This window comes from Oryx dammah, unplaced genomic scaffold (genome assembly GCF_014754425.2).
Source record: "Oryx dammah isolate SB20612 unplaced genomic scaffold, SCBI_Odam_1.1 HiC_scaffold_28, whole genome shotgun sequence".
In the NCBI taxonomy this organism is placed as follows: domain Eukaryota; kingdom Metazoa; phylum Chordata; class Mammalia; order Artiodactyla; family Bovidae; genus Oryx; species Oryx dammah.
Window position 1 is genome coordinate 45,213,686 of NW_024070212.1, and position 25,691 is coordinate 45,239,376.

Genomic DNA, 25,691 nt, shown 5'->3' on the forward strand with positions numbered 1-25,691 from the left:
CTGTTATTCTAAATATACTTTAAAAAAAGGAAGACAATTAACAGATCGTTCTTTCTTTTCAACAAAATCAAATCACTTTCTCTACTTTGTTCCTTTTGTTAATGGAACTACTGTACTATCCATTACCCAGTGATTCCAGGCCAAAACTCTTAATACTTCTATCAAAGTCTACTTCCCAACTCAGAAATTCTTCTGATTTCTTGATACATCATTTTCTCCATATTCTACTCCTCAGACTCTAAAATTAAGGACCTTGATATCTCCAATTGGCCTCTGCCTAAAAAACAAAACAAAACACAAACAGAACAAACATCCTTTCTAAAGTGCAAATCTTTTCTAAAAAAGTTCAGTCTCCTTAGTATAACACATGCAACTTTTTGTTAAATTTCTTCTTTGATATTTTTTCTTTCTAAAGTGTCTGTACATGGATTTTTAAAACGTTCATTTTCCAAAAATTTGCTAAGACTATCACAAAAAAACTATCTCTGTATGTTGAATTGTATCCTGTATCTGTTCTAAAAAATCACCTGGATTCCTTTGAACTTTCTATTTTAAAAATCATGTTGACTATGAATAAGACAGTTTTACTTCTTCCCTGCTAAACTTTGCTTTTTATTTTACTTGCCTTAAAGAAAGTAAAAGCTAGAAATAGTCTGGGAAGACACATCCTTACTTCATTCCTAATTTTAAGAAGAAAATATTCAGTGTTCCATTATCATGAATGAAATTTGTTGTAGGTTCTTAGTAGATCCCTCTGTGTATCTTGTAGTTCCCTTTTCTTGTTAGCTTTCTGAGAACTTTTTATCATGAGTAGATGCTGTATTTTTTGTCAAATGCTTTTTCTGCTTCTATTAACCTGATGATTTTTTTCCCTCTGTTATTCTATTACTGTGATTATGTAGAGTTCATTTGCCACTGGTAAACCCTACAATCAAGGGGTAAATCTCAATTAGTCATCATGAATTATCTTTTACATACTGCTGAATGTGATTTGCTAGTATCTTGTGAAGAATGTCCACATTTATGTAAATGAAAAGTATTAGTGTGAAATCTGTATTTCTTATATTATCTTTGTTAGATTTTGATTTCAGTAGCTTCATAAAGTGAATTAAGGAGCATTCTTCTCTTTGTCTAAATGGTTAAAAGATGGCTATTATTTCTTTCTTTGACATTTCATACAATTCAACAGTGAAACCACCTATACCTGAGTAAAACCACCTTCAAGAGAAAAGCACTGACCAGTGAAATCACCTTTGCCTGAGTAATCTTTGTGAAGAATAGCTTAGGGCTTCCCTGGTGGCTCAGACAGTAAAGAATCTGCCTTCAATGCAGGAAACCCAGGTTTGATCCCTGGGCTGGGAAGATCCCATGGGGAAGGGAACAGCTACCCACTCCAGTACTCTTGCCTGGAGAATTCCAAGGACAGAGGAGCCTGGCAGGCTATAGTCCAGGGTCACAAAGCAAAGACTCAGAGACGACTGAGTGACTAACACTTTAATTAAAAATTCAATTTTGATAATAAAGATAACCTATATCTATAATAATATATAAGAGGTAATCTATTATATCAGTTTTTTAAACTAGATTTGTAAGGGAATCTGTCTAGTTCATTTGTTGAATTTATTGGCATTACTGATGCCTATAATACTATCTATTAATATATAGAGAGGTAATCTAAAATATCAGTTTTTTAAACTAGATTTATAAAGGAAATTCTCTATTTCATTTGTTGAATTTATTGGCATTACTGATGCCTGTAATACTGTCTTATTTTCCTGTAACAAGGATCTATAGATCACTGTATAGGATCTATAGTAATACCTCCACTTCCACTACTGCTACAAGTAATTTATGTTTTCTTTTTCTTTCTCAAAAGGAATTTTAAACCGTTATTTTTTTAATATAGAGCCAACAAAGGTAGATAAGAGATAAGTATCTAATATAGGTACAAAACTATTTTCCCCCAGGCACTTCTTGGAGGTGGTGTGGGGAATATTTCTATATTTTCTTCTATATTCCAAGAAAATAGAATGTTGTTGTGTTTTCATTTTTACTCAATCAGAAATATCCTATGATTCATGTGCTGTACAGAATTATGGAAATTTCTAAATATTTGGTAATTTACCTAGATTTCTTACTGTTTTTTATTTATAGTTAAATCACAGGATAATCAGATACAACTTTCTATCATTTGAAATTTACTGTAAGTTATTTTAAAATTATGTTGAATATCCTATATTGGCTTAAAAAGTTATTCTGCAGTTACCGCATGTTTTATTAATGTAAGTTAAGCTGAGCCGACAGCATTGTTCAAATCTATGTATTTTTTAAGACTTATTTGTCTTATTGATTACTATGAACAATATTAAAATGTCCAGTTTTAAATTTAAAATTGTAGATTTCTCTGCTTTTTATCATTTTTAAAATGTACTTTGAAACTGTTATTACTAATATACAGATTAAGGAACTTAAAAGTTTTCCAATATAATGACCCTTTTGACACTAAGAAATATGTCTTTTTATATCAATACAACCAATACTCCTTGTCTTGAATTCTAATTCATCTGATGTCAATACAATTACACAAACGTTCCTCTGTTTACTATTTGCATGAAATATTTTCCAACCTGTGTCTCTGTACTTTAACCTGACTTTAGCAGTAGACAGTGTAGTTAGGTAGTACTTTTTAATCCAGTATGACTTTGTCTTTTAATTGAACTTCTTAGACCACTAATATCCAAAAGAAATATACAAGTCACATACTTTTAAGTTTCTAGTAACCATACTGAGAAGTTAAAAAAAGTTAAATTAACTTTAATATATATTTTAATCCAATATATCTGAAATATTACTGTGAAAGTGAAGTGTTAATCACTCAGTCGTGTTTGACTCTTTGCAACCCCATGGACTATAGCCCACCAGGCTGCTTTTCTCTGTCCATGGAATTCTCCAGGCAAGTACACTGGATTGGTTTGCCATTTCCTTCTCCAGGGGATCTTGCCAACCCAGGGATCGAACCTGGGTCTCTTGCATTGCAGGCAGATTCTTTACAATCTGAGCCACCACATCAACATATAATCAGTACTTTTACAATTTTTTGAGTCATTTTACATCCTTATTTTTTCAGTACTAAGTCGCTGAAGCACGCACCCATTCACTTATCAATTAAGAGCAGTCACATTCTACATGCTCTACAGCCTTATATAACCAATGGTTACTACAAGACTATGTTAGTTTAGCCAATTTACATTTAGAGATTTATGACTGGGTTTAATATCTAACCATTAATTTTCTAACTGTCCAGTGTTCTGTTGTTCTTCTCTTGCAATATTTGACAGTATTCCATTTTAATTCCTCTATGGGTTTTTCATTTTAAACAGTGTTTCTGAGGTATGATTCACATAAAATAAGCTACATATAAAGCTACAATCGTCTGACAAGTTTTGACATATGTTTACATCTATGAAACCTTCAGCATAAAAGAATATACATATCCATCATCTCTAAACTCCTTATGTCCTTTACAAACCCTTCCCCCCACCCCGTGCCCTTTGCTTTGTTGTTGTTTACTTGCTAAGTTGGGTCCGACTCTCTTGCAACACCAAAGACTGTAGCCCACCAGGCTCCTCTGTCCATGGGATTTCCCAAGCAAGAATACTGGAGTAGGTTGCCACTTCATTCTCCAGGGGATCTTCTCAAGCCAGGAACGGAACCCACACCTCCTGTATTGGCAGGCGGGTTCTTTACCACTGAGCCACCAGGGAAGCTCACAGAATAACAGGTCACTCTACATGGCTGAGCAGCATTTCACTGTATGTATGAAACTCAATGCCAAAAGAGTCATTTATTTATCCATTCATCATTGATGGACCCTTGGATTGTTCTAGGCTTTAGATATTACAAATAAAGCTACTATAAACATTTACATGAGTGATGAGTATATGCTATCATTTTTCTTGGGTTAAGTACCTAAGAAACAAAGTTGGATCATACAGTAAGTGTTTAACGTTTTTAAGAAACTGCCAAATTGTTTTCCAAAACTGTCCTAAATTTTACATTCCCAACAACAGTATATGAGTGTTACAGTACCCTCACATCCTTTTCAACACTTACTATGGTCACTCTTTTAAATATTAGCTGTTGTAGAGATAGGCAATGTTGTCTCACTTTAGCTTTAATTTTTATTCTGGATAAAAATCCTTTATCAACTGCATGCTTTGTAAAGATGTCTGCCACTTTATGGCTTGTCTTTTCATTCTCTTAACTGTATTTTGAATAACGTTAAGTTTTTAAAACTGATCAAATCCCATTTGTTCTCTCATAGACCATGCTTTTGGAGTCAAATTAACAACGAAACAACAAAACGTAGATCCAAGAAGTTTGCTGCTCCTGCTGTTGTTGGCAGCATATGGATATCCTATTGTTATACAACTCTCTGCTGAAAAATCTATTTTTTTCCCCTCTACTGAAGTGCCTTTGTACCTTTGTCAAAAACCAGCTGTCCATAATTGTGTGGCTTTTTTCTTGGACTCTCTATTCTGTTCTACTCATCTATGTACCTCTACCTTAATATGATATTGTTTTGATTACTTTAGGGTTTACAATAACTTGAAAACAGGAGTCAGTCCTCCGAATTTCTACTAGCTTTTAACTATCCATCTTTGTTGAAGCTCCAATATGCTGGTCACCTGATGTCTAGAATCTACTGATTGGAAAAGATTCTGATGCTGGGAAAGACTGAGGGCAGAAGAAAGGGGTGACAGAGGATGAGACAGTTGGACGGCATCACCAACTCAATGGAGATGAGTTTGAGCAAACTCTGGGAGATGGTGAAAGACAGGGATACCTGGAGTAATGCAGTGCATGGGGTCGCAAAGAGGCTGACATGACTTAGTGACTGAACAACAAAATGTTTCTTTTTTCTTATCCTACCTGGCATTTTTCTTCACATTTTAGACATTTTCAGTTATTACTGCTTCAATTACATACATATTTCGCAACATTCTCTTTACTCCCTCTCTGAAAACTCCAACGACACATATGTTAGGCTGCCTGATCATCCAAAGACATACTTTCATTCTCTCTGGAAACTGAACAATTTCTATCAATCTGTACTCAAGTTCACTAACCTTTTTCAGTTGTCTCCAAACTTCTGTTGGTCTCAATCAGTGAATTTTTCCATTCCAATACAGTGTGAATATTGTATTTTTCAGTTACAGCATTTCTATATGCTTTCTTTATAGCTTTCTCAACACATCTTCCATGTTCATTCTTTCAATATTTTCTTTTACAGCTTTAAAAATACTTATAGTCTCTGTCTTCAAATTCCAATATTTAGGTCATTTTGAGGTCTATTCTTATTGAATGCTTCTTTACATGATTGTAACATCTGATGTAGGTAGGATATTATGGATAATTGTCGGAAGACTGAATCATGTTGTCTCACATAGGGGATACTGTTTTATTTAGGCAGGCAATTAAATTACTGGTGAATTCTTCACATCTTGTCAGACTGGACTATCACAGTCACTTACTATTAGTATAAGTGTATGATCCTTTCTCTGAAAGCCTGAGCATTCTACAGCCTAAACAGAATGTTTGAGGTAATCCACAAGACGTACGCACTCTAACTTCCCAGAACTCCAGTGTCTCAGAGCACTGTACAATCTATAGAATCACCATTCTAACTCTCAGCCCCACAGTAGGTCATTCCTGACAGACCATGAGTGTGTTAACCTGCACATATGCAGTCCAGTCGTTATTGATAATTCTGATTTAAGAATCCCTACACCAAATTCTGCCCTCTGACCTATGCCCAAACCCTTGACAAGTTCCTTTTTCAGGATCTTCCTCCATAAATTCCAAATGTCTCAGAAGCTCTGAATACCAATCTTACTCTCTTCAGCACAGTGAAACCTTCATGCTCTGCTTGGGTTCTAGCTCCATGTGCTACAACAGTAGGGTACCTCAAAGTAGAAAAGCCAAACTATGAGATTCATTTCACATGTTTATCTCAAGAATCACCATCTTATACTATTTACTCATCAATTCCAGACAACAGCTGTCCTACATATTTTACTCTATTTTATAGTTTTTCATTTTGAGGGAAGATGGAAAGAAGGAAAGGCTGCTACCAGTAGTCTGTCATAGCCCTACAAATCAGCTTTTAAAACATTTCCATTGAGGTGAGGTGAAGTCACTCAGTCCTGTCCGACTCTTTGCGACCCCGTGGACTGTAGCCCACCAAGCTCCTCTGTCCATGGGATTCTCCAGGCAACAGTACTGGAGTGGGTTGCCATTTCATTTCCATTATCAATCATTAAATGTAGTTTTAAAAAAATGAAACTGGCAGAGAGATACAGACATCTGAGTGTGTTCGTTCAATTATTTGCACATGGTACCCTGACTTTCAAAATCATGGCCTAATAATTTTACTTTGTAATTGTGACATGGAAAACTCAGTAATGACAATGTGAAGAAAAATTCATCTTATTATAATAACTATATTTGGAGAATACTTCATTGTAATTTTTATTTAACTTGCAGGGTCTGTATGTGTGCACTGAGGCGTACTATATATGGGCGTGGTTATCTAAAGAAAACCAAAATGCTTTCCTTCTTTTACAATCTTTATATTGCCCAATGTAATTGATTCCTCAAACAAGTAATTCAGGAAAGAGTTAGTAAAAAGAAACCTTGGTTAAGGTAAGTAACATAAAATGTACAGTTATAAAGCAAACTAACTCATTCTTCATCAGATTCAAATTTGGTCCACTGGCCAAAAATCTAAGGTCTAAATATTGGTCCACATATTTACAGACAGACAATACAACCAACCAGTTATTTCAAATATATAAAGTTTAAATATCCTGTGAAGATTAAACAAATCTTACGTTTTCAAGTAAATAAAGGAAATCAATTCAAAAAATTAAAATACTGTTACAGCTAAGAAAAATATTGAAACCACATACAAAAGACAACTATGCAACTGAATCTTGTATTTTGGGGCTGTAGGATTTGTGGGACTGAGAAGAAATACTTACCGTAAAAATATTTTATGACATACAAACATGAAAGCTAAACACACGAAAGTACAAAAGAAGTGAGAGTGAGGAAACTTGTAAATGAAAGAAAAAAAAAGTTACATTTGTCATTAAAAAAAAATCTATCAGAATTAATTACTTGAACACAAGACACCCACTTCAGTTTTTTTTTCCACTTGATACGTATGTACTGTAGCAAAATTTCCTCTAAAATGTTTCAACACAAAGCATTTAAAAATAAAGGCTATTCTGGTAAAGCACACCAAACTTGTAACATTCTGCCCTGCAAAATGGCAAATAATGAGACGGTTAGGAGAGTAACACTTACCTGTAACCACCATGCTGGTCATGTTAGAGTTTGGACTACTGAGAACACTGCCTGAGAGTAGTTCGTCAGATCCTCTCTATAAAAACAAGAACAAATTAGCATAAGACCCCTTTAAATTTAAAAATGTTAATCTGAAAGTCACTTCTCTGTAACTTTTCAAATAGTGTCACTGAAAAATGTCAGGGGTTACACTAGTGAGAATAAAAAAAATTTAATTCCCGAAATAATAAGTTAACTCCACTCTCCTATTCATAACTTCCTTTCTCACAAAGCCAACAGTAGGTCCTTCCTTCCATTCACCCAAGTCCAAAAGGCAATACTAGATTTCATAATCAAAAGCTTTGGAAAACTACATCATTTTTTTAATACGCAAAGCAGTTGAACTTTCTCACAGACACTCCGAATCCTTCAACCTCATATCCTTTACTCATCCAGATAACTCAGGTCTTTAGAAAATGAGAACTTCACACTAATGATCTGGACAACTCATCTTCATAATCATTGAAATTAAACAGGTATACGTTTCAATGGCTAGAACACTGTAAGCAAAGGCAAAATCTATGGAATGAGAAATTTCTTTCTGCCAAGATAAGAAGAGACAATCATGTCTTCAAATCCTTTAAAGAAAAATCATATGAATCATATGTTCATATGTTCTTAGAACTACACAGTTTGTTCAAACCAAGCAATGTCATTTCAGCTGTTTTTAAAATGTGCATACTTACAAAAGTATATATGAGCACACTAATTTTAAAATAGCTAATCAATTGTTTTGCCTATTTGAAGTATGTATATACTTACATACATTGGTAAGCAATATTTAAAATAACTAAATCAATACTAGCTGATTTAGACAAACAGTACAAAGCTGAATGCAACCACCTAAATGGAAAAAAAATATACAAAGGAGGTAATTTATCAGAGCATTTCAGAAAGTCCAAAACAACTCTAATTAACCATAAGCTTCATGCTAATCTGTGTTAAACTCATTCTTTAATAAGCTGTATCACAACAAATATAAAAGTGATAAATATTCATATGTCATTGTCCTCACTGTTTTAAAAGTGAACTTTTTATTAACATCAAGCTCAGAGAAATACAAGAAGAAAAATAAAAACACAGTATCAAGTCACATTAATGCCACATTTACATCATCTTTAATTTTTTAATCAAGGTATGGAAGATACAGCACGGCCATGTTTTATAAAGACATGACATACAGAATTAGATACTTAAGAAATCTTTAAATTGTGGTCCCTAGAGCAACATTAAAAACCTGGAAATTTCCTTAGTGAACTATGCTCTCAGATCCATCCTAGACCTACTGAAGAAAACAATGGAGACAGGATCCAACAACCTGAGTTCATTAACAAGCCCTCCAGGTGCTTCTAATGAATGCTAAAGTTTAAGAACTGCTAATAAACATTACTGGTTAACTATCAACAACAAAAATGTTTCCTAGTTTTTTTCTTTTTAATTTTTTTAGAACACTGTTAGATTTAAAATAAAATTGAGAAGAAGGGACAGATTTCTCATATACTCCCTGCCACCACACATGCACAGCCTCCTCCATTATCAGCATCCTCCACCAGACTGGTACATTTATTACCAAAAATTATTAATGTATCATATCTACCCAAAGTCCAGTTTAATAAATTAAGGTTTAATACTGTACATTCAATGGGTTTGGACAAATGTCTAGTGACATATATCCATCTTTTAACTTTTTTTAAAAAACATTATTTTCACTACTCCCAACATCCTCTGTGTTCTGGCTATTATTCATCCAGACTCCTTCCAACCCCTTAATTTTGTTGTCTCCATAGTTTTGCCTTTTTCAGAATACAGGTGGAATCTTACAGTACGAAGCATTCTCAATTGGCTTCTTCCATTTAGTAATCTGCATTATGCTACCAGGTACCCCCCATGCCTTTTCATCACTTGAAAATTCATTTTGTTTTACTGATAAATACCACATTGTTATGTACCACAATTTACTAATCCATTCACCTACTGAAGGACATCTTGATTGACTTCATGTTTTGGCAATTATGAATAAAGCTGCTGTTAAGATCCATGTGCAGGTTTCTGTGTATATGTAAGTTTTCAACACCTCTGAATAAAAATCAAGGAGTTGCTAGATCATATAGTACAAGTATGTTCAGCTTTGTAAAAACAGCTTATTTGTTTTCCAAAGTGGCTATATAATTCTGCATTCCCAACAGGAAGCTGAGATTTCCTGACACTCCATATCCTCCCCGGCCTTTATGGGTGCTGGGGTTTCAGATTTTGGCTATTCTGATAGTGTAGCAGTATCTCACTGTCTCCATTTTTCATTTACTTAATGACATATGATGTGGAGCATCTTTTCATATGTGTATCTGCCATCTGTATATCTTCTTTGGTGAGGTGTTTGGTCCACTTTCTAATCAGGTTGCTTTCTTACTGCTGAGTTTGAAAGTTCTGGGTATTTTAGATAATAGCCCTTTGCCCCGTGTATTATTTGCAAGTATTTTCTTCAAGTCTGTAGCTTGTCTTCTAGTTATCTTTCACAGGGAAAAAATTACTGATTTTAATCAAGTCCAGCTAATCAATTATTTCTTTCTTAGGTTATGTCTTTGGTGTTGTACCTGAAAAGATACCTTTATACCTAAGTCACTGAGATTTTTCTCCCACATTATTTTCTAAGAGTTTTATAGTTTAGCATTTTACATTTAGGTCTATGATCTACCTTGAGTTAATTTTTGTGAAAAGTTTAACGTCTGTCTCAATTCATTCTTTTGCACATGGATTTCAGTTGTTTCACTAGCACTTGTCAGAGAGACTATCTTTGCTCCACTGTTTTGCCTTTGCCTCTGTCAAAAATAGGTTTGACTATATTTATAGGGGGCTCTATGCTGGGCTCTCTATTCTGTTTCACTGATCAACTTGTCTATTCTTTCACAAAAACCAGGCTGCCTTGATCACTGTGAAGTGAAGTGAAGTCACTCAGTTGTGTCCGACTCTTTGCGACCCCATGGACTGGCCTACCATGCTTCTCCGTCCATGGGATTCTCCAGGCAAGAATACTGGAGTGGGTTGTCATTTCCTTCTCCAGGAGATCTTCCCAACCCAGGGATCGAACCCAGGTCTCCCTCACTGCAGGCAGACGCTTTACCATCTGAGCCACCAGGGAAGCTCTCTTGGTCACTGTAGCTTCATATTAAATCTTGAAGTTGAGTAGTATCAGTCCTCCAACTTTGTTATTCTCCTTCAATACTGTGTTGGCTATTCTGGGGTTTTTGCTTCTCCATATAAACTTCACAATCAATTTGTTGATATCCATAAAATAACTTGCTGGAATTTTGACTGGGATTGACTCTATAGATCATTTTGGGAAGAACTGACATCCTGACTATACTGAGTATTTCTATACATGAATATGCATTTCCCAGGTGATGCAAGTGGTAAAGAATCCACCTGCCAATATAGGAGACGTAAGAGGTGCAGGTTCAATCCCTGGGCTGGGAAGAACCCCTGGAGAAGGAAATGGCAACCCACTCCACTATTTCTCACTTGGAAGATTCCATGGAGAGAGAATCTACTTGCTAAACACCATGAGAGCACAAACTCACACAATCAATAAAAATACAAAATAAATTTAACAATGACACACAAAAAAGGATCAATAAAATCAAGCTTTTGATTTTTTGAAAACAACAAAAGAGACAAAACAAAAAAAGATAGCTAATTATACCTCATTAATCCATGCACATAAGAATAAAAGCTCAGGAAAAAACTGAAGCAACCAGATTAAAAAAACTTAGCTCAGTGAATAACCTCATGGAGCATAATGATACCATTTTCTTACAGTTGTAGGACTTTTAAGAAAAATAAACTTCTAGGCTATTTATGCCACTATGTTCTGCATTTGCATTTTGTTGGCACCCCACTCCAGCACTCTTGCCTGGAAAATCCCACGGACGGGGGAGCCTGGTAGGCTGCAGCCCGTGGGGTCGCTAAGGGTTGGACACGACTAAGCGACTTCTCTTTTCATTTTTCACGTTTATGCATTGGAGAAGGAAATGGCAACCCACTCCAGTGTTCTTGCCTGGAGAATCTCAGGGACGAGGGAGCCTGGTGGGCTGCCATCTACGGGGTCACACAGAGTCGGACACGACTGAAGTGACTTAGCAGCAGCACAGTGGCTTAGACTTTACACTAACATATACATACCCCTGTAATGTGGAAAAAAAAAAAAAAAAACACTGCATATTTCAATTAGCTAGCTCTATATGAGCAAAAAGAAATAAAATTGGATCCCCACCTAATATAGTGTAGTAACTTTTTTTTTGATGAATTAGAGACAGAATAGATAAGACTTTAAAATTTTTCAGAATATCTTTTTATCTATAAGTGTAAGTCACAAAAGTGGATCACAGACCATGTAATGAATACCTCAGTAAGTTTCAAAAATAAGAAATTGTACAGATTATAATATTTGATCAAACATGATATTTTAATGAAAATAAGAGAAAAGAAAAACAGAACAAAATCTAATTGTAGTTTATTCAGATAAGATTTTGAAACAGTTTCTAAAAATTTGAGCCAAAAAATGACTCTAAACTTCAGAGTAATAAGAAACTTTAAAAGACAAGTTACTCATAAAATAAGTAGCAAGAGATTAGTTTTCAGTACATGAAATGAAAATTACCCTTAATCTTGCTAACAGTAAAAAAAAAAAAAGAAAGAAAGAAAAATCAATACTAGACTTATATGCCATCTCACTTCTCAGACTGGCAAAATCCCAAGCATTTCAATATGCTGGGCAGGCTATGGAGAACTGAGGAACCTGCATTTATAACCAGCAGTATAAAGAAATGAGAAGATTTTCCATATTTAACCAGTGAGTGATTTCCAGGGCATATTTACCTTCCAGGGCATGTTTATCATTATGTTAAAAAGTCAAGATATTAAACCCTGTGTATTCTGTGCTATCTTTTCTCTAAGATGCTAGGAGGGAGCATGCAGAAAAAACTCACATTTGCTTCTATTAAATAAAAGAATAAACCAAGAATTAATGAAAGTAGAAACCCTTTGTAAGGGGATAGAATAAGCAAAGTAGAATGAGCAGGAGTAGAAGACATCTACGAATGTAGCTTGTTTTGCAACTTTGGAAAATTTATTCAAAGTGAAAAACTATTCCCTAAAAATGAAAATCAAAATGTAACAAACAAATCTAATTATTAGGGTGATGGTAGAACCACACACAAAATTATCTCAATAAACTTTAAAATCCTATAATTGAATTGGGCTAACCAAAAAATTTAAGTAAAAATAAAAGACAAGTTTTTCATTTTTACCAAGAACTTTACTGAACAACACATTCACTATTTTGTTCCACTACTTTCTGCCATTTTTCAGGTATAACTTCATAATTCTTATCATTTAAAAACTTTTTTTTTTTGGAGTAAAGAACTATATCAGGTGCTTTTTACAGTCTTCTAGGGAACTGAAATCTTTTCCATTAAGTGAATTTTGTGAAGACCAAAATAAATGGAAATGCAAAGGTGCAATATCTGGTGAATACAGCTGATGAATCAGAACTTCCCAGATAAGTTCTAATAGTTTTTTTTTTTTTTTGGCCTGGTCATTAAATAAACATTCGGTATTGCATTATCCTGATAGAAGATTATACATTTTCTGTTGAATAAATCCACACACTTTTTATTGGGTGCTGCTTTCAGTTGGTCTAATTGGTAGCAATATTTATTAAAATTAATCATTTGGTTCCCCAGAGGGAGCTCTTATTAGAGAACTGCTTTCCAATCCCACCATATACACAACATCACTTTCTTTGGATGAAGACTGGTGTTTGGCTGGTGGTACTTCAACTCTCTTGTCTCACAATCTCTTCCATTCCACCTGATTGTACAATATCCACTTTTCACTGCTTGTCACAGTTTGTTTTAAAAACAGAACGTTTTTGCTATGTTCAAGTAGAGAACAGCATCGAGAAGGTTTTCTTCACTAATGTGGAACCCAGACATCAAATCAATTAACATAACCAAGCTGGTGCCAATGATTTTCAAGGCTTGATGTGACTATTTTGAGTATGTCAGCTATCTCCCACATGGTGTAACATCAACTGTTCTCAATGAATGTCTCAATTTGATCACTATGGACTTCAACTCATCTACCCAACCTTGAAGAATCATCCAGCAAAAAATCTCCAGCATGAAAACTTCAATTAACCACTTCTGACGCGTTTGACCAGTCACAGCACCTTCTCCATATACTACACAAGTCCTTTTTTGTGTTTCAGTTGCACTTTACCTTTCTTGAAATAAATATGCTGAAAATGTTGCTTTCCCCTCCGTCCTCAATTGTAAAATGGCTGCACAAAAATTCACCAATTTTAATAAGTTTTTTTTAAATGCATGCTGATATGATAGCTGTGACAATACGATCTAACAAAATTGTTTCAAGTGAACAAAGTTAAAAAAAAAAAAACTAACAAAATTGTTTCGACTGAAGTTAATACAAAGATAACTAAGCAATACTAGAGTCATCTTACAGAAAAAAACAAACAAACTTGTGGCAAACCCAATACTATACATTTTTCATAAAATACACTTTGAGGACAAAAATAATTGCAAAACAAATCTTAAAATTATATTGTATTTCAAAAAATATACTACAATGTTAACACTGGTGTTGCTTTTTAAAGAAATATATATGCAATTATGTTAACATTAGCAAGCATTTTCAACCTACAAGAGATACCAACAAAAAAACTAGAAAGGGAAAAATAGTAAAATTATGTACAAATTGGAAATGAACACAAATATATATGTCTTATTTTACTAGATTTGTCAAGTGAAAAAATTTGTAAACAATAACAAACCTAAAAGACATTGGCACCTTTGCACCCACAATTATTATTGTCTCTAAGGATCAGGTCCCACTAAAGGACCATGATTTCCAGCTAACTAAAATTTTGGAGGAAAAAATAATACTTTAGGTAAGTAGCAAAATTAGTGATATTATGAGCTGCTGATGGCCCAAGATGAGAAAATTTAAACATTTTTAAAGAAATGATCACTGCAGTAAGACTAAATGTAAAAATCTTTGCTTTCACAATAACACTTTGATCAACAATAAAAAATTCACGTTACATTGGAGTTTAGGCTAGAGTTAGCAGCTCATAAATTTTTAGCAAAAATCTCTCCTGTTTTTCTTTTAATAAGGGTGTTTTGGTATAACCAAATATTTGAGAGGAAAAGTTCTTCTGAATAGAAAAATACTAAGTAACATATGCAGGAAAAGAGTATCACCACTTTTGCAATACCCAGTGGAATTATGCAATTATTAGCTACTAAAACCCACTAGTACAGAAAGATGATGGAGCACTCTATACTGGATGCATCAAGCAGAGAACACCTGAACCTACTGGCAAATGTCAACATCACAAAAAGATAACTAGACATGTTCCTTCTAGGGTGATACATTAGAAACTACACAGTACATTTACAAAGTATTCTTGCTGAAAATTAAACCTGAATCTGATCAAGTTTTATTACCTAACTACAAGTACACAAGAGATAAAGGATATGAGAAACAGAAAAAATGACAACACAGAGGTAAAGTCAGCAAAAGCATAATTTTCAAAAATTTGTACGGAATAGATGACCCAGTTTCTCTAATAGGAAATCAAGAAAGGGGAAGGGAGGAAAAAAAAAAACTGTCCTATTAACAGACTTGCTTATCTGCACGCTATGTCGCTTCAGTTGTGTCTGACTCTTTTCCAGCCTATGGACTGCAGCCTGCCAGGCTCCTCTGTCCATAGGGATTCTCCAAGCAAGAATACTGGAGTGGGTTGTCATGCCCTCCGGCAGGGATAGAGACAGAAAAACACCAAATCAGTAAGCTGACTTTCCTTGATCCCTGCTTTTAAAAGAAAATATACAAGATTTCTTTAAAGTGATCAGGAAATTCTGATTACTACTGTTGGAGATTACATGGCATTAAGAAATTATTTTAGGGACTTTCCTAGTTGTACAGTGGATAAGACTCCACCTGCTAATGCAGGGCACATGGATTTGATCCCTGGTCCGGGAAGATCCCACATGCAGAAGAGCAACTGAGTTTATGCACCAGAACAACTGAGCCCACACTCTTTTAGGGTCCCTGCTCCACAAGAGCAGTCACCACAATGAGAAGCCCGCACACCACAACTAGAGAAAGCCTAAGTTAGCAACGAAAACCCAGCACAACCAAAAAGAAGTAACTTAAAAAAATTATTTTAGTGGTGGGGTGGGATGGGCAAAATAAGTGAAGGTAATTAAGTGATACAAACTTCCAGTTACAAGTCAGTTACTGGGATGTATGCACAGCATGGGGAATGTAATAATAATATTGTAATAATTTTACATGGTCACAAATGGTTACTAGACTTACAGTGACCAATGTGTAATGTGTATAAATGTTGAATCATTATGTTGTACTCCTAAATCATAATATAGTATGTCAACTACACTTCAGTTCAGTAGCTCAGTCGTGTCCGACTCTTTGCGACCCCATCAATCACAGTACACCAGGCCTCCCTGTCCAACACCAACTCCCGGAGTTCACCCAAACCCACGTCTATCGAGTCCGTGATGCCATCCAGCCATCTCATCCTCAGTCGTCCCCTTCTCCTCCTGCCCCAAATCCCTCCCAGCATCAGAGTCTTTTCCAATAAGTCAACTCTTCACATGAGGTGGCCAAAGTACTGGAGTTTCAGCTTCAGCATCATTCCTTCCAAAGAACACCCAGGGCTGATCTCCTTCAGAATAGACTGGTTGGATCTCCTTGCAGTCCAAGGGACTCTCAACAGTCTTCTCCAACACCACAGTTCAAAAGCATCAATTCTTCTGTGCTCAGCTTTCTTCACAGTCCAACTCTCACATCCATACATGACTACTCGAAAAACCATAGCCTTGACTAGACGGACCTTTGTTGGCAAAGTAATGTCTCTGCTTTTCAATACAACAACAAAAAAATTCTTTAAAATTTTATTAGATATAAAAATATCTTCAAGAGGAATGATATAAAATTATTGCTAAGATTTGCTTTAATATTCTTCCAAAGGAAGGCAAAAGAAGTCTACTATTATACCACTCACCCCACTTTCGTACATTTTGAAGCTTTCACAAAGCTTAAAAAAGTGAAAAGGGTAAAAGACACTGATGGAAGAAATTGAAGAAGATGCAAATGGAAAGATTTCCATTTGTGCTCATGGATGCTCATGGATTGGAAGTATACTGTTAAAATTCCCATACTACTCAGAGCAATCTACAGATTCAATGCAATCATCAAAATTCCAATGACATTTTTCATAAAATAGAAAATATCCTAAAGTCTGTATGAAACAACAAAAAATCCTTAAGAACCAAAGCAATCTTGAGAAAGAACAAAAGGGGAGGCAGCACACCTCTTGGTCTTAAACTGTAATATAAAGAGTAACTCAAAACAGTATAATATGGGCACAAAAGCAGACTATTATAGATTAACTGTACAGAGTTCAGAAATAATCCATGGTCAATCAGTTTAAACAGAAGGAGCCAACATACACAGTGGAGAAAAACAGTCTCTCTAAAATGATGCTGAGAAACCTGGACAATCTCATGCAGAAGAAAGAAATTGGACCACCATCTTTCACCACACCAAAATTAAGTCAAAATATATTAAAAATTTGAACATAATGGCTGAAACGATAAAACTCCCAGAAGAAAACGTAAGTAGTAAGCTCCTTGAAATCAATCTTAGCAGTGACTTTTTGGATTTGACACCAAAAGCAAAGGCAACAAAAGCAAAAGTAATTAGACTATGTCAAACTTTAGCTTCTGTAGGGTGAAGAAAACCATCAACAAGATGGATGGAAGGAAAAATGTGCATATCATACATGAAATGTTAATATCAAAAATATATAAGCAACTCATAGAACTCAGAAAAAATAAACAGTACGATTAAAGAATGGGCAGAGAACATAAACTGACATACAAATGACCAATAGGTACACGAAAAGGTAATCATGAATCAGTGAAATGCCGATCAAAATCACAATAAAGTATCACCTCACACCTGTTAGGTGGGTAGATACTATCAAAAAGAAGTAACAAGCACTGGCAGGGATTTGGAGAAATGGGAACACTTGCACAATGATGATCGGAATGTAAACTGATGTACCCACTAAGGAAAACACTATGCAAGTTTCTCAAAAAATTTTACAAAGTGTAACTGCATGATCCAGTAATCCCATTTCTGGATATTTATCTAAAGGAAATAAAATCACTATCTAGACATTAGCACCCCCATGTTCACTGTAGCACTATCTACAACAGTCAAGACAGGCAAACAACTTAGGTCTCCATCAATGGATGAAGGAAATGTGGTTAATCTACACATTCACAACAGCCATAAACAGAAGAATTCACCATTTGCAACAACATGCAAATTAGGTAATAGGGCTAAGTGAAATAAGTCAGAGAGAGAGAGACAAACACTGTATGATCTCATTTACCTGTAAACTCTTAAAAAACAAAAACCCAAAACACCGAATTCCAGAAGCACAGTCTGGGGCAGTAGGAGGTGGGGGGAGGCAGTAAAGATGGTGGCCAAAAGGTACAAACTTGGAATTCTGACATAAAGCAAAAAAGCCAAAGTGGAAGTCGCTCAGTCGTGTCCAACTCTTTGCGACCCCATGGACTGTAGCCTGCCAGACCCCTCTGTCCATGGAATTTCCCAGGCCAGAATACTGGATTGGGTAGCTATTCCCTCATCCAGGGGATCTTGCCAAGCAAGGGAAAGAACCCAGGTCTCCCTCATTGCAGGTGGATTGTTTACCAGCTGTGTAACACATGCTGATATAGTTAACAATATTTGAAAGTTGCCTAAAGTAAATCTTAAAAGTTCTCAGCACAAGGAAAAAAATTTAACTATGTGTGACAATGGATGTTAACTAAACTTATTCTGGTAATTGTTTCGCAATTTATACATACATCAAATCATGTTGTATACCTGAAAATAATACAATGTTATATATGTCAATTATATCACAATCTCAAGAAAAAAAAAAAAGGAAAAAGAGAACTCTACAAATCAAAGCTTACTGCCAAACGTATCAACTGATTTTTCTTAATCTTAAATGCATTTTTAAATAAGAAAATAAACATGTTCAGCATGTAAAGTGACAAAAAATAATAAGACAAATCTAGCTGGGTAGAACGAGATAAAAACAGAAATTAGTGAAATATGAAACAAAAAACTACAGAAGCTGGTACTTTGAAAAAACCAGTAAAATAAGGCCTCTGACAAGAAAAATAAAGGATAAAATATGAATATGTGCTTTTAGCAAAAATAGAAAAGGGGAGAATTAAAAAACGCTATAAAGTTTTGAGAATAGCAAAGTACTGAATAACTGAATAGATCAGTAAACTTTGATGAGAGGTGGGAGCATGGATCAAGAGGGAGGGGACATATGTATACCTATGGCTGATTCATGTTGTATGCAGAAGCCAATACTATATTGAGAGGCAATTGTCCTCCAATTAAAAAGAAATAAATCTGAAAAATAACTTTGGAAGAAATCAAACTATCAAAAAAAAGGCTCTCTCTTTCCTCATGCCTTACACATAAGCTGTTTAAATCCTTTCAACATGTAGGACAAATGATGGGAAGTACAATGCATTCGCTTTGGTAAAATTGCCAGTGACTTATTTTCCTTTTTGCCTAAAGCATTAAGTTTCTGCATTGAGCATGTCTTTTACAAATAAAGAAAATATCTTGGAGAAGAAATATGCTCTCCAATTAATTTATAAATTTAGTACAACTATAATCAAAAATCAAAAGTCTTCATGGAACCCAGCCATCTTGTCTTGTATACACACACACATATATATAAATATATATATTAAATGAAAAAAAAAAAGTGCCAAGGACAGTTTTTAAGAAAAGTTGTGAAATTTACTCACCAAAATTCCAAGGCTTATCATGATGTTACATTAAATTAAGACATGTATTGATAGCAACAGGATAGTCACAAACAATGAAACAGAAGAGATAGCCCAGGGAAGTTTCTCACATATATGGAAACACGACAACTAAGACTGCAGATCAGTAGGAAAAACATGAATCAATCAAGTCTGTAGCAAATTTGTTAGCCATAAGGGAAAAAAAATCATATAACCTTTATAACACACTAAAATTAAATTTCAAGTAGACTGAAAATAAAAATTTTTAACGTTTAAATTAAAATCTGGAAGACTATATAAAAGACCAATTTAAAACAAATTTCTTAAAGCTAAAACAAATTTGATGTTAGTATTTCCAAATCTAACCATCAATTAAAAAAAAAAAGCTACGGGCAGGAAGTTTATCTGTACCTTGTACAACAAAGCTTTAGTGCCCACAATACATAAAAACTGCTAAGAATCAATAAAAGGAAAAGCTCCTTAAATCAACATATAAAACTCCAAGAAAATAAATGAAAACTTTGAAGCTGACTTCTAGTAAAGTGCTCCTTCTTAGGATTTACAGATTTACAGGACATCCCCCCTGGCTCAGACAGTAAAGCGTCTGCCTACAATGCAAGAGACAATGGGTTCAATCCCTGGGTCTGGAAGATCTTCTGGAGAAGAAAATGGCAATCCATTCCAGTATTCTTGCCTGGAAAATCCCATGGACGGAGGAGCCTGGTAGGCTACAGTCCATGGGGTCGCAAAGAGTTGGACACGACTGAGCGACTTCACTCACTCACTGGCTCACTTACAGATTAAAGAACTATAATAAAAAGCATCACCATCATTTGAGTAGTTATGTACCATTCTGTGCTAATTCTTTTACATATTGTTCAATCAAGACAACTTTTGAAATAGGTCCCGTTAAACCCATTTTAAACGTTGTAAAACTGAAACTCAAAGGTTACCTTGTTCAATGTTAACTCGTTTGTTAATTCTAAATCATGTGTTTTTAATTTGACAAGATCTGCACTGACAAAACATTTCTTTTTCATCATCAATAATTCCAACCTATATTATATTTTAATATTGCATCTTTATTATAAAAATTTTATTTGGACTTTCAAGATACACATCTTTGCATATATCCTTTAATACTGATGATTAGATATTTATCGAGAAGACTATGCTGAGCATAAACAGGTTTAACAAAGTTATTTAAATGAATGTTCTTGAAAAAAGTATCACACAGACGTATGCAAAAAAAAAAAAAAACCAGCTATCATGTATCTATTAATGGAAAAATATTCCACCACTTACAAAATATTACTAAAAATCAAGAGAACTTGATGGCCTCTAGATCCATCCACCGACACATATGGAAAACATAATAATTGTAACATCAGAATACAATCAGTAGATGCAGACTATGGGTAACTCTGTATGACCAACAACCAGTTTTCTTCAAAAATAAAATGTAATTATAAAAGCCTCACAAAGATAAAAGGATAACTTGCAGATTGAAAGAAATTTATTTACTGAATGTGTTGATCTTATTTGATTCTGAACCTTCCGTACCACTAAAAATAAAACCAGTAAACATACTATAACTTTTACAAGACAAATAGAAATCTTAACACAAATTTGGCACTTGAGAACATTAAGCAATTGCTGCTTTTTTTTTTTTTTCCTTTTGAGGGAGTGCACTGTGGTTGTATTCCTTTAAATTAGAGAGGGTGGGGGGCGGGGTTGGGGGGAGAGAAAGAGAGAGAACTATCTTTAAAAGAGACACAACAAAGCATTTACGAATGAAAAGAAATACCCAGAATTTTTCTCAAAATAACATAGGAGGAGAAAAGTAGAGTCTGGATAGCCTAAATTTTAGGAATGGGTTGTTTGTTGATGATTGTTTGGACTGAGTGACAAATAAATAACAGTTTATGATACTACTATGTCTTTTTTCTATGTTCAAAATTCACAACAGCTATAACAAGAATCATTTCTCAAAAACACATTTCTTCCATAATTTTTCTGTTATATTTTATTACTTTTCAAGTAAAAAAATTACCTAGCCACCTTAGCCCTTCATGAATAGCTAAAACTAAATTAGGAAAGGTATTTAGCTTTCAATTTAGCAACACAAATGAACCAAATAAGATATCTGAACAGTTAACTACAGAGGCTCATGATTCTAAATCATATTGCTCCATATAATACCAAAGCTAAGGACTTTGCAGCTCAGCCAAGACATTCTAAAAATAGAATAATGAGCTACTTTCATATATGGAAGCTTACAGGTACATGGTTTTTCCAGTAGTCATGTATGGATGTGAGAGTTGGACTATAAAGAAAGCTGAGCACTGAAGAATTGATGCTTTTGAACTGTGGTGTTGGAGAAGACTCTTGAGAGTCCCTTGGACTGCAAGGAAATCCAACCAGTCCATCCTAAAGGAAATCAGTCCAGAATGTTCATTGGAAGTACTGATGTTGAAGCTGAAAATCCAATATTTTGGCCACCTGATGCAAAGAGCTGACTCATTTGAAAAGACCCTGATGCTGGGAAAGATTGAAGGTAGGAGGAGAAGGGGACAACAGGGGATGAGATGGTTGGATGGCAACACTGACTCAAGGGACATGAGTTTGAGTAGACTCCAGGAGTTGGTGATGGACAAGGAAGCCTGGCGTGCTGCAGTCCACGGGGTCACAAAGAACAACCGAACTGAACTGAACCGGTATATGGAATACTGCCTACCACATGAAGTACAATCTTTCTGCCTACCTATCTGACATCCTGTATTTCCTCTCCCTCCCACATACAAACGCTGCAGTAAAATTCAAATGATTCAGCTGATTGTTCAATGGTTATGAATCTGTGCCAGCCTACTGGCACAACTTTAGACATGTCTTTCCCTCAACATATATTGCTCAGTTCTGCTCCCAAACATTTACATGCACTGGTCACAATCCACTAATTTCATGAAATCTACTCTGATTCTACCAATTAATGTTCCCTGCTGTAGCCTTAGGGCATTTTAGTAAACCTTGTATTAGTATATTTATGTCTTTAACTAGATGAGGTCCTAGAAGACATAGCTCTTTTGGATCTCCAGGGAAAAGGAAGAAGGTTAAGCAGTAAAATTGGCATTGACCTTTTTACTGATAAGTAGCTCATGAGATTATGAACATATTGAAGCCAGAGACCTTTCAAGAGTCATTAAGTATACTGAGTATGTACTATGTAATATGTACTACCAATGATGGAAAATCAACAAAACAAGTAAGGTCTCTGCCCTCAAGAAACATATATTCTATTCTTAGTGTCTCTGAATCACCAGTTTTTAACATAGTGCTGTCATTTAGTAGACACACTATAAATGTCTTTAATTTGAAATTCTAATATAAATACCCTAGCAAGAATTATGTAACATTTTAAGAAAACTCAAAACCTAAAAATCTGAATAACAGTGTTTGGTTAAAATACTGGTCATCAATCAGTTATATTCAACTACTATTAAAAAGGTTACGTTTAGTACTATTTTATTGCAATTATCTAGGAAAGCCAATGATGCTGAATAAAATACCCATATTACAACTTAAACAGTCTTTGCATTCAGCAGTTTACAACTGGTGCTTTCAAAATTCTAGTGAAATTTAACCTAAAAAAAGCTAACTACTTGGGCCCATTATTCTGCAAGAATTTCACAGAGGCAAAATGGTTAAGCGTATAGAAATAAACCTCTGAAACAAATTACAAAGAATTTAAAAAAATTTTTTAAAGAAATGCTATGAACTTTGCATTAAAATCTACCACATTTCCTTTCTGTTTCACAGTCTCACTGACCTAACCAAATAAAAAGGGATCTATAAAGAAAGCTAAGTGCCAAAGAATTTATACTTTTGAACTGTGGTGGTGGAGAAGACTCTTGAGAGTCCCTTGGATTGCAAGGAGATCCAACCAGTCTATCCTAAAGGAGATCAGTCCTGGATGTTCATTGGAAGCACTGATGCTAAAGCTGAAACTCCAATACTTTAGCCACCTGATGAGAAGAGCTGACTCATTTGAAAAGACCTTGATGCTGGGAAAGATTGAAGGTGGGAGGAGAAGGGCTAGGCAGAGGATGAGACGGTTAGATGGAATCACCAACTCAATGGACATGAGTTTGAGTAAACTCCAAGAGTTGGTGATGCACACGGAGGCCTGGTGTGCTGCAGTCCGTGGGGTTCGAAAAGAGTCGAACACAACTGAGGGACTGAACTAACTGAACTAAAATCAATGAAAACATTCATAGGGATAATGAAAAATGAGATTTCAACATACCCCAGAGCTACAAAAACTGGATATTCTATATGTAATATAAATTGGTTAACATTAATAAAGGACTTAGTTCATGGAAAATACTTTTTATGTACAATCACATTTAATATTCAAAGTTTGTAATCTCAATTCTAAAGAAACTTAAGTTTAAAATGTTTAAGTATCAAACAGAAAAAAAAGCTGAATTATACTACTTAACAATTCAAATGGGCTTCCCTGGTGGCTCAGATGGTAAAGAACTGCCTGCAATGCAGGAGACACGGGTTTGATTCCTGGGTTGGGAGAATCCCCCAGAGAAGGGAATGACTTCCCACTCCAGTATTCTTGCTTGGAGAGCCCCATGGACCAGGGAGCCTGGTGGGCAACAACATCTAAATGCCCAAAACTGTATCAAAAAAGTAACAAAACTGTAGGAAAAAGTACCTAAAATGCATATGAATCAATTATCTTTTCATATAGAGTTGGACAAACAAGATAATCATTAAAATAGATCATATATTCAAAGAGGCAGTTCACAGAAACAGAAAACCAAAGTTTTAAAATCTCAGCTATTTCAAAATATAAATTACAAAGCTTTTTTTTACCCTAAAATTAGCTAATATTCTAAATTTTGTTTAAAACTCAGAATTGGTAAGGGTGCAGAAAAACAAGCACTCCCATACACAATTGTGGAAAACAAATGAGTAAGAATCCTCTTGGCATTGTGGTTTTAATAAACTCTTCAGCTGTAATTTAATTTGACACAGTATTTTTACTTTTAATATGCTCACTTGTTAACTGCAAAAATAATTAAATCAAAATATTAGTCGATGCGGAACTAAGCTGTGATGTGTAAAGCAACTGCACTGTGATGCACCCATGTAACAAAGAAGACAAAACTATAATTGCAGAGACCATACTAAGTAAATTTTTTAAGTGAACTTCTACTTCTGACCAAGAAGGTGTAACAATGCACCAATCTCTGCCCTACTTAGGAAAACAAAAAAGTCACACATAACATATACAACACTGTTTTTCAAGACCACTGGACATTAGACAATGACGGACCATGGGATAGGCCATGATTGTTCCGGCTTACTGGCTTGAGAAAGTCCAGGTCAAGGCCCAGCTCCAATAAGGAAACCGGGTTGATCTTCAAAAATTCCCTGAGAGTTAAAAGTCAAAAATCCAAGATCAAAGCAGCTCAAGTTTGTTTGGCAGAGTTCAAGAGAGAGCTGCACAGAGAACTCTGGAAATTCTGCAGAGAATCCTCCCTGAGTATTCAATGCACGTGCATAACTATGTAAAGTAGAAGGTTATTTCTCTTGTTGTTTAAGTCTTTTAAAAAGATAAATGGCTAAAGAATGCACTATAGAATTTATAACATGTAAAAGTAAAATGTTATAATAACAATAGTACACAGGCCAAAGGGGGAGAAGTATTTTAATACTTTAATGGCAGAGAGCCAGGAGGAACTACAAACGCCTCATGATGAGGGTGAAAATGGGGAGTGAAAAAGTTGGCTTGAAAACTCAAAATTTAAAAAAACTAAGATCATATCATCTGGTCCCACCACTTAATGGCAAACAGAAGGGGAAAAAGTGGAAACAAGTGACAGATTTTATCTTCCTGGGCTCCAAAATAACTGCAGACAATGACTGCAGCCATGAAATTAAAAGACACTCGCTCCTTGGAAGAAAAGCTATGACAAAACTAGACAGCACATTAAAAAGCAGAGACATCACTTTGTCAAAAAAGGTTCATATAGTCAAAGCTATGGTTTTTCCAGTAATCATGTACAGATGTGAGAGTTGGACTGTGAAGAAGGCTGAGCGCTTAAAAAATGATACTTTGAACTGTGGTGCTGGAAAAAACGCTTCAGAGTTCCCTGGAAAGCAAGGAGATCAAACCAGTCAATCCTAAAGAATATGAACCCTGAATATTCACTGGAAGGACTGATGCTGAAGCTGAAGCTCGAATACTCTGACCACCTGTAGCCTAACAAGAACTACAGTTTAAACTGAAGGATACAAATAGTCTGAAAGTAA

The 25,691-nt window shown here is 35.0% G+C and overlaps 1 protein-coding gene across 4 annotated transcripts in view; it reads right to left on the reverse strand.

Annotated features, from left to right (window-relative positions):
- PTBP2 (polypyrimidine tract binding protein 2) overlaps nucleotides 1-25,691 on the reverse strand; it is an 84,635-nt gene that overhangs the window by 52,044 nt on the left and 6,900 nt on the right. For all 4 annotated transcript variants that reach the window (XM_040232248.1, XM_040232249.1, XM_040232250.1 and 1 more), the window contains exon 3: nucleotides 7,372-7,447. In XM_040232248.1, the coding sequence (XP_040088182.1) occupies nucleotides 7,372-7,447 (76 nt within the window). The remainder of the gene's footprint in view (nucleotides 1-7,371; nucleotides 7,448-25,691) is intronic.